The sequence below is a fragment of the Perca flavescens genome, chromosome 23, assembly GCF_004354835.1.
Source record: "Perca flavescens isolate YP-PL-M2 chromosome 23, PFLA_1.0, whole genome shotgun sequence".
NCBI classification, from domain to species: domain Eukaryota; kingdom Metazoa; phylum Chordata; class Actinopteri; order Perciformes; family Percidae; genus Perca; species Perca flavescens.
In genome coordinates, this window is record NC_041353.1 from 12600401 (window position 1) to 12621204 (window position 20804).

The window sequence follows — 20804 nt, forward strand, 5'->3', positions numbered from 1 at the left end:
GACCACAGCTGTGGTGGTGTGAGTAGGTTGAGTGTTTGTGTGTGTGTGTGCGTGTCTGCATGGCAATGCATGCAGTATACGGTTTCAAAACCGCAAAAACTGTGGCATTAAAATTCTCCTCATGGTGTTGACAGACATGGAGAGACAGAGACTGTTATCCACTCTAGACATTCCAGTGAAAACATAAATAAATTACACACTAAGCATTACTTTTCGTCAATGCAATGCTTTACCATACTTATAGTTCTTGCGAAAAGTCAGTATTTACACAGAATATTCACTGTTTCTGGTACGACCTTAAATGGATGTGCTATCTGCTTTATTTCTTATCCTGGAAGTCAAGGCTTTTGAGATGCATCTGAAGGTGAATGTTAGGTTGTGATCGTGTAGTTTCAAGATTTTTGACTTGATTCAATCCTATTTACTATTCTACTGACTCATATACCTGCTCTGACACTGCATCATTAAAGGAGAAATCAGGCGGTAGATAAACAAATTAAATTTTTTTTATATTTCTTTACTCACAGATCTATAGTAAGCCCAAAGTGACTTCATGAATAGACAAGGTCACTGGATCCTCTGGCTGTTTTCTTCAGAACAAATCACAGTAAAACTCTCATAAAACATAATACTAATGAGATTCTCTAAATCAGCAATTAGCACATCCATGGATGTTGGCATGTAAACGGGCACATTGCAAAGTCCACATACAAACACACTATAGGCAATCTGAAAACCATAGTACAACATGAGCCCTCAAAATAAGTAAATGTGGCAAAATCATTTTTAGAAAGAAGGAAAGAAAGAAACAACGAAAGACAGAGTGACAGATGTTACATGGCTTCAGAAGGATTAGTGTCCTCACACTAATACACTGGCATACATCTGCAAGCTGACACACACACACACACAAACACAAACACATGAATTGTAGAGATATATGTAATCATATTAATTTGTAGCACTGTGATTGACTGTTGATCTGCCCATGGTGAACCCCGCCTCTTGCCCAATGTCAGCTGGGATTGGCATATCCTCAAGGATAAGCGGGCATAGCTAATGGATGGATGGATGGATTGATAGATATTGATTTATATAACCACAAAGCAACACACTGCTTTACACACACATGCACACAGACATACACACCCTGGTGAGTGGCCAGGTTGAGGTAATTAGATAAGAGATTTGGCAAGAAGCAGTCAGAAAATCAGAGTTTCAAGGCAACAGATGTCTTTGTTTTGTAAGATATTCTTGCTTTACTAGGTTTAGTAGGCTACATTACACAAGATGACAATTTGGCAACCACAGAATCATTCCTCAATCAAAACAACTATTTTCTCCTTCCAAAAAGGTTCTGTTGCCCACAAAACATTTATGCATTGCCTTTGATTGAAATCAACTCATGGCTTTATTTCATATAACTGAAGAGCCCTCGGTCAAAATAACTGAAACCCTCCATTTTCTTCAGGCTTCAAAGTGGAACATCATAATCAACAGCTCTTATGTATCCAAACACTCAATGATAGGACAAATGATGCTCAAAGAAGGTATTATTCAAAAAAAGGAATAATCTTTTTTTACTCCCCACTTCTTGTTCCCTCCTGCTCCCATCATTATTCCCTCCATTGTCTTTCACTCTTTTCCCTCCACACTTCTTGTCTTTCACCTTCATGAACCAGTCACATTGTAATACATCACCCCTTCTCCTGCTTCTTATATACATGGCAGCAAATCACACACACAATGGAATCAGCTGGATATGTGCAAATTGCATGCTGCTCTGTAATGTTAATTAACAGAAAACCCTTCTGATGAAATGTTTCATAAACCAACCACACACCCCATAAAATGTGGGTCAAGATAATACATTCACATGGGAAACACAGGTGTCAGACCACAAGAACAAAAAAACACGAAATCCAGTCTTCCAGGATTGGAAAGAAATTGCCAATGAGCCAAGCGGTTACTTAAACCTCCAACTAGTGGTGTAAAAAGAGCAAGTGCGCTAATTTAACTCACCAGGTTGGAGTTGGTGGCGTTTGAGTCATCCTCAGGGAAGGGGATGTAGACGGCTAAGGCCACACAGTTGGCGAAAATGGTCATCAGGATGATGATCTCAAACGGTCTGAGAGGAGGGTTAAGGAATATACAGAGTACACAAAACACAAGTATAGAGACATTTACACAGTAGAGATCATCTACTTGGTTAGTCTTAACTAACAGTCGATTGAGGACGGGTCAAAATAATATCCAGTCTAATTGTGTCTATTCTAATACCACTGATCTTGGGACTTGGGTCAAAACAATATGTATTATGATCATGTGGTATTACATAATCCATCATTGCTTTTTTGAGGCGAGTTTGTGAACTGCTACTCTTTTAGACCATGGCTGTTTGTTAATTAGTGTTCATTCTGTTTGGGTCTCTCCGGGCAAACAATTTTGGTATTGTTTTGAATCTAATCTAATTACCCTCTGGCCTATTTCGGACCAGATCTGCCTGTCCTCAGGTCCCTTTTGGATTGGGTTCCTTTTAAAAAAATATAAATCTATATATGTCAGGTTCAGATAGGTTTTTAATGATCTATGAAAACCTCTAGTACACAGTACAAAAAAATACAGACTCTGACATCTGACCTTGCTGAATAGAAAAGGTCTTCATATCAGGCGTGTTATTTTAACAAAATGGTATTTTTAAACAAGCTAATTTATCCTTACATAAGCAGAGGTATATATATACACACATATAGCAGAGTGCACAGGCAGTGTACACAGTGAGAGAGATCAAAGCTGTTGAGTTTGCCTTTGCGTTAACAATAAGACATGTTGGGTCACTTAGGAACATCTTTGTGTGTGCAAAGGGGGGGCAGAGAGACAGTGCATGTCCAAATATGGGTGTGTCGAGGAGCAGGCCTGTCGCGTGGAAGACAGGATGTGTACAGAGAAAGAGTGAGAGCGAAATGGAATGAGAGAGAGGAGAGACACAGAGGTTTTTTTTATATGGAGCGGTCCTTGAGAGGGGAGTGACCTCATTATTTTTGGCCTCAGAGAGAGAGGGAGAGATGCAAAGTGAGAGAATGGAGAGTGGAAGGAGAGTGAGAGAGGGAGGGAGAGAATGTGAAGGAGAGATAAAGGAGGTCTGGTTTTCATCAACACAATTACTAACTGCTACTTCTGTCACCTCCCTCCAACCTCCTTTTGCTCTTCCTCTGCTCTCTTCTTCTATTATTTCCTTTCTTACTCCCTTCCTTTCTTCCTTCCCTCTTGGCTGCATGTCAAATTAGGCTAGACTCCAGATTGTGTAGTATAACGTAAACAGCAATGTACTGATGAGTTGCGCTGTCAGAGGTTCAAACTAATGTACACTTTTAGCTGACATTCACATTCAACACATCACATCATGAATTCAGGCTTTTGCATCACTGAATCTGACTTTGCAGGACTTTTTATCCAACACAAGTGACAGTTTTCACAGGTGACAAGCCAAGGGATCGTAGTTGCTGCTTAGAGTCTACGTTTTGCCATGACCAAACAAGGGAGTTAGCAGCAGTACTTGAGAAAGTGACCAAATTAGAAGAAAAAGGGAAAAATGAAAAAAGTAATTCCATTTTCCAAATACGAATTTACATTTGTTGCTGTAACTTTAATCAATTTGATCCTGGTTACCTACTTGGAATTATGGCAGCTAAAATACACCAACATGTCGACCTTCTGGTCATGTTGGTAAGTTCCAACTTCAGCTGTTCATCATCATTACATTTAGAAATAGATAGAAACTAAATTTTTTTGTTTTCAAATTCCTACTCCACCACAAGGCCTTGAACACTTGAGTTCTAAAGTTGAGTGAATATACCACCTTACAATCTCAACACGACAAAGTGTTGTTAGCTAAAACCACATCTGCAATTTGTTAGTGGACTTTCTGTTTTTTGCTGGTGCCCAATAATATTTTGAAATTACCCAATACAGTTTATAATAGGTTTGACTGCAGATGAGAGATGGAATTGTCTTGACAAATTAGTTACACATTTTTAGTTTAAATAAGAAGTAAACTTCACAACTTTAACAATCTTGTACTTCATATAATCACACTACCAATCTTGCCGTGTGTGGCCCCTCTAGAAACAGACCTGCCATCTTTTCTAGAGCTTTAACTACCGTTTTAGAAATAGCCCTGCAGACAGAAATGGCGAGAGGAAGAAAGCACAAATCTTAAATCTTTTTTATGGTGGAACTAATACTTAGTTTATGTTTGGATTAAGGATTGACCCTTGAACATCACTGGCCACAAGATCATTCAGCCTGGGACCAAAATGCATCAAAGTTAATCACTCACATGCAGGGACGCACAGAATAACAGGCCTGTGACTCATTCTGGGTTTCTGACCCATAATTTTAAAAACCCTTGAGGTCTGCTTCAATCAACATTATAATAAATCTACTGTATGCTGTGCTGTTGGGTCTGAGTAAAGCATCACAAGTACCAAGTCTATTAATAATGTACATTTATCGGCATGACAATAGCAAATATCTATCTCTAACAGCATAAAAATATTAGTGGTCAGAATTCTGCCCAAGGATAATTGGAGGGATTGACTCTGACAGCTCTAGAAAAAAAACCGGCAATAAATAAAAAATAAAATTGAAATCAGCATCCAGTTAGCTCAGCAGGTTTCATAGCTGACATGATGTAGTATTTGCCATGGTGCTACTGTCTGGGGCATTTTGGAATTTAACATACATATTCAGCATTTTGATCAGCTAACTGCTTACGACAAATTATCACACTGGGACTGCATCCACGATGCTGTTATTTTCTAAAATACTCCGTGTTCAGCAGTCACCTCACATAACCACCACATGCAGCTCACAATAACACAGATATCCTCTTATCGTGACAAACCCAAATAAGAAAACAGGGACATACTGATATTATATGGAAGAGCAAGCTTAACGCTCTTCTGTGTTATGCTGAGAATATTTATCGGTCTTCCTGATTGAGTTAAAAATGCATACATATAGTGTAACCCCTCATGTGACCTGATGCAATATATAGTCTGTTAGCTAGAAAACAGAGTGTATGTGTGTGTGTGTGTGTGTGTGTCTGTGTGTAAATGCACTCAATGACACCTTTTCAAAATTACTACATAGTGTGATTTCATATAGAGAACATGGTAGTTAGCCTCGCTCTCTCTTTGTCTCTCACGCTGACCTTGCAGTGTGCAGGTAATGCTTAAATGCTTTAATTACCCAGCATGTGAGAGTGCTGTGTCTTCAGCCATTTATCATCTGTGTGCAAGTATGTGCGTATGTTCTTCAAGAGTGTTTATGTGTGTGTTTGGTTGCATGTGCATGTGTGAGCTCAGACAGGCCCCAATCGACCTGTTGAGAGCAGTAGCTGTTGTCATGGTAACAGAGGAGGAAGAGAGGAAGATTTCGGATCGGCTATCACTAGAGGCAGAGGTACTCACAGAATACAGAATACAGGACAAACACACACACACACACACACACACACACAAAACCTAATGAATAACAGTGACACATGAACGCAAAAGTACACACATACACAGGACCAATGTATACAGTACAGAGCACAGTCACCCACAGACTACTGTTCAAAAGCATTCTGCGTTTAAACAGGCCCACACTGCAGTTATGAAGGACATCCCAAAGTAGAACAGTTAGATAGAGAAGCAGGCAGAAAGACTGACAGTGTGATAGGGATTTTTAAACTAGTGAAGGACAACATTTACTGCAATTTTGATACTGTTCTGCTCCTTCCATGTTTATTTTTTTGTGGCTCAAAATCCATGCTGTTCACTTCTTCCTCTTTCTGGTCTCTCCCCAAAAAGTCCTCTTAATGTCCCTCACATTTTTCTCTCCATCACTCTCATCTTTCTCTCCTTCAGAGCTGTTTAAATGAATGATGCTGGGAATTGTGGGTAATGATCTGAACGCTCATCAGTCATTGGGTGAGATAGTTCCAGTGACCCTGAGGGTTTATGCATGCTTTCTCCCATTAATTTTCTTTTTTTAACAACATAAGCACAGCTGGACGGAGTAGTTTAAGGTCTACCATTGACATTATGCCTTTTAATAATTACTATAAATACAACAAGGTGGTCAGAAGGATAATTTGCCTGCATCTATCGCTTTACCACACAGAGGGAGATTACACACACACTTTAACAGGCAGGGCTGTTCCCATGGGACATTTTGAGTTATTTTTAAGAACATCTTCTGATTGAGCGATATGCATGATATAATGCATAGCATGGTGGACTCAAGAGACTGTCTTTTCACAATAAACTGAGAAGAACCATCAAAACAAACGCAGGACCAAATAAAACCAAACAGTTATTTTGTGGTTATTTGATAAATATACACGTCACCAAGAATTATGCCATCATTTATTACTGGATTATTTTATTTTAAATACTACTGCTGTGAGAATATTTTAGCAGCAGGAACTAAGAGTGGAAATCCAATAGAAAAATCCTTTCAATCTATCTTGTTTAAAATTTTAAAAAAAAACTAAATTTAATTCCTGAAAAGCCAAATTAGAGGTTGTGTTTTTGCTTAAAATGTTTTGATTAAAACATATTTTGTGTGTGATGTACGATTATAACAAATGAACAAATTGACCATATAGTACATGATAGTACCTCATTACAGCCTACAATTTCCCCTTGTGGGATTAATAAAGTATACATTATTATTATTACAATGTTATCAACTCTAATTTATTCTAATGTGATCATTTCCTTATGCAACCTTCTTTAAACACACAAACTCACATACAGTACTGCTTCTACTCATCTACTCTTTCCTCAACAATTCGCTCTGCCTTCCACTTCTCTTTTCCTCCTTCATTATCCCCCCATCCGCTCTCCTCTCACTCATTACTGTATTTGCCCTCCCCCTGCTCTGTCATTTTTCTTGTTTACCTTTCCCATTGTCCCCTCGATCCCTCCCTCCCTCCTCAGCTAATCCGATCCATCATCTCTCCTGTCGACACTCATGTCCTGCCCACGTCCCTGCCCTTCTCATCCCCCCAACCCCTCCGCTTCCTCTTCTTCGCTCCCTCTCAGGACGATGTGTGACTTTGCTCTCGCTGAGTTGATGCTCATGTGGACCCTCTCCTATTATAGATCACTTTGACTGTGACAGTGACCATTTCTGCCTCTTTCCCTTTCTCACTCCATCTCACCCTAAGGGAAACCAAGTCATTATGTTCAGCAGCTTAAAAAAAAGAAGAAGAAAAAAGGAAGGGTAGAAAGGAAGGACGGGTGGAGGAACAGTGGGAATAAAGGGATTTGGATAGACAGAGGGAGGGAAAGACGGATAATAAATGGCAAAGCAAATGAGGAAGAGAGGCATGGGTGGACCTGTGGGAGAGAGGATGAATGCAGTTAGGAAGAGCTTGGGGAAAAACATATGTTGGTAGAGGTGTGAAGGAGGGATGAAAATGACACAATTTGTTTTATAATCCTGTGAGAAAAGAATGTGAGATGAAAGAGGGAGAGCAGAAAGAGAGAGAAGCACAGACAGAGGAAGGGGAGAAAGGATAAAGACGAGTGGAGAGCAGGGGATCACACTGAGGGAGACGCAGGAAAGAAGAGATTGACTAAGAAGGAAAAAGAAGAAGGGATAGAAGAGAGGGAAGAGGGACATTAAACAAAAGAGGAATGGTGATGCATTCTTAACATGCTTATGTCCTTCCTCTCATATGCCCTCTTTTCCTCATTGCCATGATTTGCTTCTACCTGCTATCCATCTAGCATGTATCCATAAATCCATCCATCCATTCCACATGGGATCCAATGTGGTAATACAATGTGGTTGCACATCATATTACAGCAAATTACAGTATTTATGTGAGTTTTGCATGGAAATATGTGTATTTCTCTGGGTTTAGTTCTTCTTCTCTTTTCTTTACAATTCTCTCACCTCTGATGATTTATTCCTCTATTTACTCCATTTAAGATAGCACCTGCATCAAACTTTTTGCATTTTCTACATTATTGCTTGTTGATCGACTGTTCATTCTCAGTTGCATCAAGGGACGTTGTTCCACATCTGCCAGATTTGAATGTCCCCATCTCGTAAATGCTGAATGAAGGCAACCTAAATCAAAACATGTAATTTAGACCTAGGCGCTTAAGAAGCTATCCAACAAAAGTGAATTAATTGAGATGTCAGGTGTCCACCTTTAAAAACATGACACCTGCTTGAAAGTGAAACATGCTGCATGTTATTCCATATCACAAAAAGTATAAATATCCACTTATAGTTAAAGGATACTTCCACTCCACGATGCTGATGCAGGCCCTGCGGATGGGGTTCTTGAGTGTGAGACAGAGTAGGGCCCGAGGCGGCCTTGTGGCTGTCGTTGTTGTCTGTTTCTTGGGCTTAGAGCTATAGTGTTGTCTCTTCCTTTGCGTGGAGCTTGCCGTGGAGATGGGCCCGCCCACTCCCGACCCAACCCCCGCCCCTCCGCCCGATGCGGCATTGCCCATCAGCTTCGCCTGCCGCGCAGCGTCGATGGCCGCCTGCCAGCTCAGGGCTGCCCCCGGTGTGGCGATGTGCTCCGGGGCCAGGCCCACCACCCCTAACCCGTGGTTGACCCCGCCCCCTCCTCCACCGTGGTCACCATGGCTACCACTTCCACTGTGCTCGTTGCTCAGGACGGGGGGAGGAAGGAGGGGAGGAGGAGAGTAGTCGGAGCCTGGAGTGGAGAGAAGTGGGGAGAAAAAAGAAGAGAGGAGAAAGAAAGTTAGCAAACAACACAAGTTAACTGTCAGTAAGCTCTTGATTCACTTGATTTAAGACATTACACATGGTTTCTTGAGGTTGATACAGTGTTTCAATTTTCTACAGTTTGGAAGTTTAGTTTGGAGGCTTCAAGGTGTTTGAATTTTTGATAGATAAGCTAGTTTTTTTTCCAGACACTGTCTCTCCCTGTAGAATAGACAATGACTAATATACTCCCATCTGTCAAGCAAGTACAACAGAGCTAACTGTGTGCTGTTTAGTTCCTCAGCATATTGTGTAGGTTATGCAGTCCATTCACTTTGTGTCAACACACACTCAACACCACTCATCAGCAACTACGGGCTGGTGTAATGATAATTTTCTCTGCTAACATTACATAATGATCATTTTATTTCACAACTCTTTATCATTACTTTTAAATGACAGCTTTAAATAAAATATTGTTGTACCACTCACACTCTTCTTCTTTAGTATAGAGGCAGATGTTCAGGATATTTGACAAATTCCTTGTCCAAATCTTAACGCGTTAGAGTAGGAAAGCATTTTAAATGTTGTACAACTTTGCAACGTTTAGAACCACAAAAAACGCTTTGTTTCATAAACCAAGGCCAACATCTTCATGCAGTCAAAAATTTTGCAATCTCAATTAATTTGCAAAATTAGTAAAGAGTAGTATGGTATAATGACAGGGGTCCCAGAGTCATACATTCACTCAGTGGGTAAAACCAGAGAATAAAATAAAATCAAGTCTGAGAATAGAATTGCAAGACTGCAGGCTACAATTGTACGTAGTGTAATAAAATAAAAGAAGTACTGTCAGAGACAAATGAAAGACAGAATTACAATAATCTCAGTGAGATTACATAGTCGTGTCACCCAGGCAAATTGTAGGAATAAGACTAAGTGAGTAAAAGTAAGAGAGAGCGGATCATCCATACTGTATGCTTAGCCAGATGAAAGACGTTACAATATCCTCTCAGCCCCTCCTTCCCGCTGACATCTGAACAAGGATTTCACAAATGCTCTCACCATGGAGTAGATTACACACTCTGTGAAACCATGTACCCTTTTCAGGTTTAAGACAACACACATTTGTGTTACTTTTGTGTCAACAATTATTATTAACAAACACATTTTAAATGTTCCTGACAATGGAGAAGAATTGCATTGCTTTATGGTAGCTACAGTAGCCTATATTTCTGAAACTAAGAAGTCCCAGCTACTGATGCTATCAAACTATGTCAACATTCAAGTTTCTTAGTGACACCTTTGCTTTAAAAAAAAAAAAGTGTTTGAGGACAGAATCACTTGTTGTGTTCATTTGAATACAATATATACAGTTACAAGTTGGTTGCATACAGTAATAATATTTTAATCCTGGCTGTAACAGTACTACGTGTACACTATTAACATCAATGCTTTGAGCAAATTATCAATATGCTGATTTTAGTTACATTTAACCAAATGTATTTCCAAATGTCAAATTCACAAATCCTGTAAATGCAAAGCTACTTTTGGGAGAACAGGAATGCAAAACTTTAAACCTTACACCGTAAAGTTAATCCAACCTGTGCTGTCACAACAGAGAAAGAGGAAAAAGAGATGCAGAGATTAGAAAGAAGAGGCGGAGAGAATGCCCTTTATGCTGGTATGATTACAGGGTATAATATCCACTGAAATCCCATTCCTCTCACTTCAGAGATGTTTCTACATATAAACTCACAGGCCTGAGGGCACACATTACATCAGATCCTGAGTTGTAACTATATCACACGCTCATACATCCCAGAAGCCTCTAACTTCACATGCTGTGTGTTTACAGTCTCATGAAGGTGCCATACTGAGACATATCATCCCAGAAGTACTAAAGTCTGATGTGTCTGAAGTGTGATTTTAGTCAGAAACATACTTGTTCAATGTGTGGTGGGGAAATATTCATAAGTAAAAGTAGAACTATTACAAGTAGCAAAATGTACATCACTTTAATACGAACAAGAGGTGCAGATTAAAGTAGGAGAAGCACAGGTGTTGCTAATAACGTTAATGATGCCATGAAAATGTGACATGAGCCAGCACAATAGGATCATTAATTTAATTATTTACACCTGTGCTTTGTGTACTATGCATTTCGAAGTTCCGTGAAAAAAAGGCCTTTTATGAAGCAGAATGACTACTGTCAGTGTTGTATTATTGTATATAAATTGTTGTTGTTACTGATGCATTCATGTGCAGTATTTTAATTTTGTAACTTGCAGAGCTGATTTCAATTCTTTTATATACCATTGGTTCGTTTAATCTATAATAATGTATACAGTACAGAGGTATATATAATACTTATATATTACCAGATTGTTAGGAGTTTAGAAAGAACATTTTGATAACAGTAACGTTAGCTGTCAAATAATGTGAGTAACCTGAAGTTACAATATTTGTCTCTGCAATGTAACTGAAGTAACGTTAATAGTCTGAAGTAGCTATGATTAAAAAAAAAAAAATGAAAGTACACGAACTTCAAAATTGCTCCTGAGTACAGTAGCTATACGCTACATTTGTAACTATATGATGCTTAGCTAGGTACACATAAGTTAGAAAACTAGCCAGCATGGTGTTTAGCCATCAGCAGCTAGCTTAGCCCCCGTGATCGGACGCAGCTCTCCAGAAGCAAAAAGTGATACAACAAACACATCAAACGAGACAACAAACAAACTTGTTATCTTAACACTACAGAACGTGTAAACGGAACAAATTACCACCGGATGGCCTCTTCCTCTTTCGGCGGAGGATAACGATAGCTGACAAGACCCTACCTCCAGTCCGTGCACCAACCTAACCCTCATAGACCAGTCCTCCTGAGCTAACAGTTAGCTAAATATTTCCCATCAAACGAGACAACAAATAAACGTTACTGACTGACGTGCAACTATAATGCAACTGTCACATTTAAATTACACTCCCTTACTACTTCTTATTGGAAAAGTGATAATATTCTCCACCTAATATTGATTAATAGCACCTTCAGGGCATAGCTCCCCAAGACCCGACCCACTGTGTGCATCCCATAGACTGGTGCAGCCCATAGACTGTATGTCATTTTATACAGTCTATGGTGCAGCCAGAACATAAGCCAGACAGGAGCCAGCTCGCATTGACCATGAAGGCACCTCGACCTGGAACTCTATTTCATCAAATGGTCTTTCAATAATTTTATTTTTAGTTTAATAGCCTACCTGATTCATAGAATTAGAATTTTATATGACTTGCTTTATTGATATTATGGTTTACTGGTTTTACTGCTGTAATGTGTTTTATTTTTGTTCTATGTCAAGCACATTGTAAAATGTGTTTAGATAACTGCTAAATGCTGTGTAGGACTAGATGTGGGAGGAATATCAACATCTAGTCCTATACAACTATATCTATAGATCTATATAAATAAACTTTAATATTTGTATTACAGCTAAAAAAACTGGTGCCTTAAAGCTGATCTTAAAACAAATGCACTAAACAACAACAACAACAACAACAACACAAGATGTCTGCAAATATTCAGGAGCAGTGTGCTTTGAATACAGTGAAAATCTTGATGGAACTGTATTTTCCCTGTTTTCTCTAAACTCTGGGATTGATTTTAGAGTGTTTCTGTGATTTTTAAAAGCAGAGAACCTTTATAATACATGCACACATACACTCGGGCTCTGCATATTGTCCCAGATGATTCTCCATACTGGAAAATATCTTCCTCTTTCTTTTCACCATCGACTCCAGTGTGAGTTAATATCTGCTTCCTGACTGCAGTTGCACATCATCTTCTCTCTCTTTTGCTCACTATCTCTTACAAACACACACATACACAAACACACACATAATCACTTTTAGCATATTGTACTGCTGCGTGATCAGTTTATCTCACACTGCCTGCCCCTCTGGTGTACCCCACCGAGAGAGAGAGAGAGAGAGAGAGAGAGAGAGAGAGAGAGTGTGTGTGTGTGTGTGTGTGTGTGTGTGTGCGAGTTGAGAGTTTGAGGATTAGAGGAGAGTAAAACTTTAATATTACTGAGCTCACTAATCTGTCTGTCTGACAGTGAGTCTCTCTGTGTGTCCGTCCTGCGCATGCCTGTTGTGTGTTGTATGATAGACTGTGTGCTGATGTGAATAACTATAATTCCATTAGCAGCTCTTTATTTTGCAGGGGGCATAAACGTGGAAATAGGATTCTGACTGAAGGGGAGAGGGAGGAGAAAGGGAGGATGAAGTGATTGAAAAAGAAAAGGAAAAAGAATGACGAAGATGTGATGCAGGAGGGAGGGAAGTGGATATACTGTGGGAAGAGGGGTGGTAAGAGGATGGAGAGACAAACAGAGGGGATAAAGATGGGGAAACAAATACAGATAAGGAAAAGAGGAGGAAACAGGAGGAGGTATTTAAGATTTAGGAGGAGCAGAAAAAAGAGGGAAAGTTAGAAGAATTGGTGGAGGGCTAGAGTGCTTAACAACAAGTGACAGGACTTAATAAAATAATTTATCCATCCATCAAATGACTTTACAGCCGAAAATATCATTAATTATGTAACGTCAATGCAGTCAGTGGTGTCAGTACAGACAAAGATTTCCACAGTTCTTCAATCAATCAGTGGCTGTTACAATCTACAGTCAAGGGTTGTAGCTCCACTTCAATCAATGTAATTAGTACTACATTAGATAGGTCTGATAGTACAATACAGTAAATACTACACATTAATGTTCTTAAAGCTTTGCAGTCAATAGCTATACTAGTGCGACTACAGGCAATAATTGTAAAAGTACAGTCAAAGGTTCATTTAATACTTCTTCCTCTGTAATGGATTTTTCACCTCTATATGGACTCTGTGTATATAAGTTTATAGTGTGTTGCCCTTTATACCCTTTATTTAAATTTTATTTTTGTGGAATGTTTGGTGTTTTATTTGCAATTGTGTTTAAATTATTATATTGCATACATTTTTATTTGATCATTTTACAGCAGACATTGTAACATATTATCGTAGGAAAAGCACAGTTGTTAGTACTAACGCTCAGCATTGGGGTTTCACATGATGATTTGTGCTGTTGTATACAATGAGTTGAACCAATGAGAGTATGGGTATAAAGTGGTGCTCCACACCTAATGCTAATCAGTCAATAATTGATGGCTAACAGAATGGATGATAGTCCTTTTTCACAGCAAATTTGCCATAGGAAAAGCATGGGTGTTACTGATGTACAATAGATCTGTTATATTGTGTCCCTGAGCCATGACAGTGAGCCAGCATGCAAATTCTAAGACCCTGATTCATTTTTATTATTTACACCTGTGCTTTTCCTACTTTGACAAGTCAAAATGTCTTCTCTGAAAAAGGTTCTCCTTTTTACTTTGTTGCCACAGTTAAGGTGAAATATGTATATTTACATGGCGGGGTGAGCTCAGTTGGTAGAGCAGGCGCACATACATAGAGGGTTACTCCTCAATGCAGCGGCCGCAGGTTTGACTCCAGCCCTTTGCTGCATGTCATTCCCCTTCTCTCTCCCCTTTCACGTCTTAATCTGTCCTGTGGAATTAAAGGCCTAAAATGCCCCAAAAAATAATCTTAAAAAGTATGTATGTATATATATGTACTACTATATGTATATGATGTATATAATAATAAACCAAAACTGAGTTTTCTCCTATATAAATAGCTCATGGTGGTATAAGCGTAAAACAGGATAGATCTCATCAATATGAAGAGAGCAAAATGTGTTATGATACTTTAGATATTTGTGCATACACTGTAAAGACAGTTGGCATTCACTGTAACTGAACTTGAAGTGAACCTAACTGAGCCGAACTTCAATGAGAACTGCACTGCAGACTGTAATGAGCTGTGATACAAACTCAAGTCAGTGGAACTGTTATCTACTTAATGATAAAGACTCGGAAGAGATGCTATCACTGCAACTCCAAGCACTCTGCCATAAAATGTCATCGCTACACACACAGACACACACACACATTGTTCTGCTTAATATTGCTTACCAACAAAAGTCAGTTCCAGTATAAATTACAGCAGCAAAAAAATCATTACCGAAGGATTTTTTAAAAACTCAGTCAGACTTCCAAAGTCCGTTCTGGATCGACCAGATAACACAGTGAAGGGGACCAATCAGATTATCCCACCCTAAATCAGTCCCTCACATCATCTCCTCTGTGTGCCCTTCTCCTTTTATCTTTTTCTTCACTCACGTCTGCCTCATTTCTCTCCCTCTCCCTCCATCTGCTTTTCCTTCTTCTCGACTTGTCCCAACAGGGATATATTTGGGTGGACATGTTATTATCAGTCAATTAACTGATGATGACACCTGATCAGACACTAATTAATGGGGGACGCACACATGCAGCCACACACACTAAGGGCCTGCACCTTGCAGCAGCTCTAATTCAAAATATAAAAAAGCTAATCTTATTAACAGCCTTTCTGATGTCCAGAAAATTGGGTCTGACCAATGGTCTTTTTTTCCAGCACGTCTGGATTCCACAAGACACAGTCCTGTCATCTGCCATCCCAGCTGAACGGTCGTTTATTTTAAATGATGACCTCCTTTTGCTGTACATCTTTTTCCTCCTCCTCCCCTCTAGTTTTGCATCTTCTTCTTCATCCTCCTCTTCTTCTTCTTCTTCTTCTTCCTCCCCACAACATCTTTCTCCTCCTCATCCCTCCATACCTATTGACAATTGCCTTCCCTCCTCCGCTCACTACCTCTCTTCTTCTTCTTCTTCTTCCCTCTTTTCTCTCTAATGTAGACAGCTGTCACTCCCTCTGTTGGCTCTTCAGCATCGGACAAGTTCATTTTCAGCCACGCACCCTTCCTCCTTTCCTTCATCAATCTACCCCTCCTCATCTCCCCATTTTTCTTGATATCTCTTGCTTCGCTGCTTCTCACTCTTTTTCCCATCGCTTCCCTCTCTGTCATTTTCAAATAGCTGACAAGTATTCTCTCTCTTGCTCTCTACCATCTATTTAGCCAGAAAAAAAGCAGCTAATCCATCACCAATCTGATGCAGAAGACTACTTCGTTACTGCCTTTAACAGCCACTTTCAGATACTGATTTAGACTCAAATAATAAACATAAAACGGCATAATGGAGGTGAACTTGTTTAATTTTTGGCATAAATTGTGATTGCCACTGCTTCCTTGTTTTGCAGTGCTTGTTTACCTTCATTATCATTGTCATCATGAATACCAGTTGTAAGCCTAACTATTTTTATTCAATTTATCTGTTATCTACTCTCTCACACACACACACACACACACACACACACACACACACACACACACACACACACACACACACACACACACACACACAGAATGTCTGCACGTTGCACAAATCCAAAAGCAGTCTAAAAGGCTTGTCTGTATCAGTTGTGTACATGTGCATGAATTTTGTAGGCTACATACCCTGTGTGGGTGTCTCTCATTTGTATCTCTCTCGCTTTGTCCATATGTGCCCATTATCCGGCCGAGTGAGCACACCACATAGACACACCTGCTCCCCCCGATGAGCACACATGCACACACATACAAGCTTACACGTGCGTGCGTGCACACACACACTTACATTTAAACACCTGCTCCCCTTGAAAGACAAGACACACATACACCTGCTCCCCATTGATCTATGACCCCCCAACAGACAATTACAGTACACTCACACACACAAAATCCACACAGCATGAAAGACGTGAAAGCAGGGCACATTTACTTTTTTTGTTATGAATGAGGTCATTCCAACAACAAAATATCTACAGGTATGTGTGGTGCTCAACACTCTAACAGCCTCAGTGCTGTTATTGCACTTTTCATTGCAGTGAGCGCTGCTTATAAAAACCCTATCGTATATGGATTTATTCATTAAACAATAACATACTATCTGAAGTGGATACTGCAGTGGAGGGGAAATGAAAATGTGTGTGCACGCCCCTTAACACATAGATAGACACAGATAGAGGACAGTAACATGTCCTGGGAATATGTATGTATAGATTCATGCACTGGTGCTCTGTATTCAACAGCACATTGCTCACTGACATGACTTTCTAGTTTATAGCTCAGCCAAACCCTCATGCTGTGAATCATGGTTCTGAAGCACAGATTGGTTCTTGTATTACTCCCAGGAGGTCAGGGTAGATAGACTGCATGTCTTTGAAGCATAATGTTAAAAAAAATGGGACTCTAATATATGGATATGTTGTCATAAGGAGTCTTATGTAACTTTCTGTCCAAAACAATGCTACAACATCAAGGTGGTTGGTTAAAAAGCTAACCAACGGTACCCAATGAAAACCAAATAATGTATCTATGGTTGAATTTTTATTGTATTATTCGGTTGCAAATTCTGTTTCTGTCTATACTGTCTGCAGCTTCTGTCCTTTGTTGGATGTGGACCCACCTCATGTAATATAAATCCTCTCAATGGTAGTTTTTTTCACAATAAATGTTGGAGCTTTAGGAAATTAATCAAAGTAGCTCACAGGGACTGTTAAATGTACAGTAGCTAATTGTCATTCATCCATATTCAAGTGACAATTGCTATAACAATGACATACTATGGTAAATCCTCAGAGTGCTAACTTTGAGCCACAGATAAGACGGCATGGTTTTAAGCTGTTTAATACTTTGGAAGACAAGTCAAACCACCCCCTTGGCTGGCTAGTTGAATAGTCTGAGCCAAATCCAACAAAGTCTTATTTTTTCACGACGTCGTGAAAACATAAAGCAACAGTCGGGTACACTTAAAATCTCAAAAAAACATTGTGAAAACATTACAAACAGCTAAGGATCAAATATCATGTCATATCAAGTAACACACAGTGGTATAACCTTCTGCAAAACAATGGATGAACAACCACAGCACTTTATTGTACAAAAAAATGACTGAGACATATACAGTGTCTCCTTTAGATTATCTTAACTGAGGAAATGTATCAAATAGCTGATAAATAGCCATAAATTAAGTCACTGTTTTGATGTATGACAAAACCAGTGCCAGCATCGGCATCAGCATCCCTCCTTGAAACATAAGGAGCTGTGATAGACAGGAAGAATGAATGCAGGGGTCAAGCAAATGAGAGAGAAAGAAAGATAAAGAAGATGAGGAAAAAAAAGAACTTATGAAAAAAGTGAGCATGAGGAGGAGAGATGAGTAAAAAGTGATAGAGATACAGGTTTTGTGGAAGAGGAGAAGAAGGAGGAGAAGCAAGAGGAGGAGGAAGGCTTGTTCACACTGCGCCTCCATGCCGACCTTGCATACACACATATTCACACACAGTGCAGGCAGCAGATATTAATAACTCCTTATTAATATTCATCTGCAGTGGAGAGATGTGAGGCCAGCGTAACCCAGATACAAACCGTCTCTCTACCTGTCTCTCTCACAACGCTTCATTCTCCCGGACTTTGTTAGTGATGTGTCCAGCAGGGACATGCATTGTTTGTTAATCCATGATAAATGTTGCCTTGCTTAATTTTCCTTCCCCTTGCCATATTTTCAAGTTTCCCTCTTCTTAATACTTCTTATTCAATCCTTTCCCTCTCCACATCTGACCTTTAGATCAGAAAAGGGCAGAATGGGCTCCTATAATGTATAGCATATCCCATTTAAACAACACTTTCATGCAAAGTGCCTTCCAGTAAAGTAATTGAATCCACTTTTTGTATGTGTAGTCCAATGGAACTCCTAACATTGGGAAGGCCATTACAATGCAAAACCAACTGAGCTGTACATGACCACCTGTACGCGACAGTCTGGAATACATGTGGGATATTTAAGCCTCCATACCTCTACTGTAAGTGTCTGATGAATGTTTTTACACAGATAAGGTACAGGCAATTTAGACAATAAAAGTCAGTAGAAAACACATGTTATGATTCCTTGCTTTCTTGACACCATCTAAACTGTCTTCAGAGACTATGAGGATATAGAATCGCAAGCACAAATAAGCTTGGTATTTTTTTACATTACTGCTGCACAAGAACCTGTCTGCCTCTTCAGATTAGATACACATGTGAAGACATTGACCAGTAAACTTTCTTTGCTGTCTTTCTCACTTTCTGGTTTTCTATCTCCTTTGTCCTCTGTACATGAAATCATAAATAGGCAACAGTTACCTTTAAACAAAAAATATTGCCACTTTTGATTTTTATATGTTTGGTCTGATTGTTGCATTGTTGCATTTATCGATTCTACAGCCAGGATTTGAACATTTCACCAGCCAGAATCCCAAACGCTGATGAATGTCTGCTTTGGCTGCTAACGCTGCTGTTTTGGCAGCAAACCAAAACAATCACTTGTACATTCAATTGCTCACTTCCTCAAGTCATCTTGTAAAAACATACCCATTGATGGTAAAATATGGAACATCAAGCCTGAAACCTTTCCAATTTCCCAGTTTTTCTAGGTGACCCTGGGATTCCTGTAAGAGTACATTTTAAATAAACCTTCACTGAGGATAGGTTACCATCGCTAAGGCACTTGGCTGAACATAGCCACAAGCAAACTGTTTAAGAACTAATAGTTGAGCTGCATCTAATATCCACATAAGAAACAAGAATGCTCTTGATGTGCATATGACCTTAAAGAACAGCATATTGCTCACCTTGGTCATGCTAACACAGTTCCAACATTCATGTATTTTTGTCACAACTCTTCACTGTTGTATCTTTTAAAATAGAAGACAAGAATCAAAATTGAAAGAAACATCACACTTTCAAGGTTGTTTCTTTGCTTTCCTGCTCTGTTGGGGCGTCTACAGTCTTTGCCAAGAGTGCCAGCAGGACCCGCTGACCCCACTCTCTAAAAAAGACAGCAAAAATGGGCAAAGCATGTTTCTACCAACTGGTACAGCGGCTGTGGGGTCGACAAGAGGCTAAAGAGGAGTGTAAAGGACATGGCTTGTCACACTTAAAGAAAATGCAACAACAAAACTAGAAAAATCTGCATGGACAAAGTGATTGACTAGCACTCTCTCTTCTGCCCTTGAGCAAGGATTGGAACCCTCATTTGCTCCACTGGGATGTTCCAGCAGCCAGCAGTAGGAGACTGGTTGCACTGCTGCCAAGAGGGCGTGTGTGTGGCTGTATTAATGTAAAGCAGAGCATTGATAAAAATGGTAGTAAGCATTCAGATTCAGAACAGATTCAACCCAGTGTAGCCACATCATTTGTTAAGTTGAACAGAGCCTTTGTTGATTTTTATTCTAGCATCACTTACAAGAAAAGATCCCGGATGATACTGATGCGCTGAAATTTTGATCCCCGCTGAAAGATTAGTTCAGCTCTGCATTCTAATGACAATTATAAACTTTAGACATGCTGCAGCCATGTCCACATATGCTTCTGGAGAACACAGACATGACGTACACACACACAGAAGCTGTTTCTAACAAGCACGTTTGAATGTATTTTATTAGCTTGTTAGCCATATTGCTTTTTTATATTACATGTAACATATTTTGCTGCCATAACTGTCGACAGATGGCAACATTAAAGTGTTTATAATGGTATTTCAAAGGGAGATTTATATTTACTTTGATACACAAAGTGGGGTATTTTTTTATTTCAACAGCCTACATGGAAGGCTTTTTAAGCTAGGCCAAAACAAGTCAGAAATCAACCTTTTGTTTTATTCAAAACCACACCGTACACAGCTTCATACTGTTGCTGTATTTCTGCCATCAATATACCTGTGCACAGTCACAACCGCTCTGCCTGAATACACAGTGACTGACTGGAATGTACAGTTACAGTTTAGTCTGCTGTCTGTTCTGTGTCATACATACATTTTGCAGTATGTATTGTATTGTCACGGACATTGTGCAGCTACTGTGATCAGTCTATATAAGAGTCAAACCAAAGTGTATTTTGTCAACGTATTTCTGTACACTCAAATTAGACAAACCCTGTCTTTCTTTCTAGTTTTAATTTTGACCAATTCTGCCCACTCCAATTTTCTATCATTTAAAACTTGAT

General features: G+C 39.4%; 1 protein-coding gene across 5 annotated transcripts in view; it reads right to left on the reverse strand.

Annotated features, from left to right (window-relative positions):
* Positions 1-20804, reverse strand: part of cacna1c (calcium channel, voltage-dependent, L type, alpha 1C subunit) — a 203343-nt gene that overhangs the window by 145581 nt on the left and 36958 nt on the right. For all 5 annotated transcript variants that reach the window (XM_028570203.1, XM_028570202.1, XM_028570201.1 and 2 more), the window contains exons 2-3: positions 8311-8734; positions 2023-2128 (exon numbers count right to left, since the gene is read on the reverse strand). In XM_028570203.1, coding sequence (XP_028426004.1) covers positions 2023-2128; positions 8311-8734 — 530 coding nt within the window. The remainder of the gene's footprint in view (positions 1-2022; positions 2129-8310; positions 8735-20804) is intronic.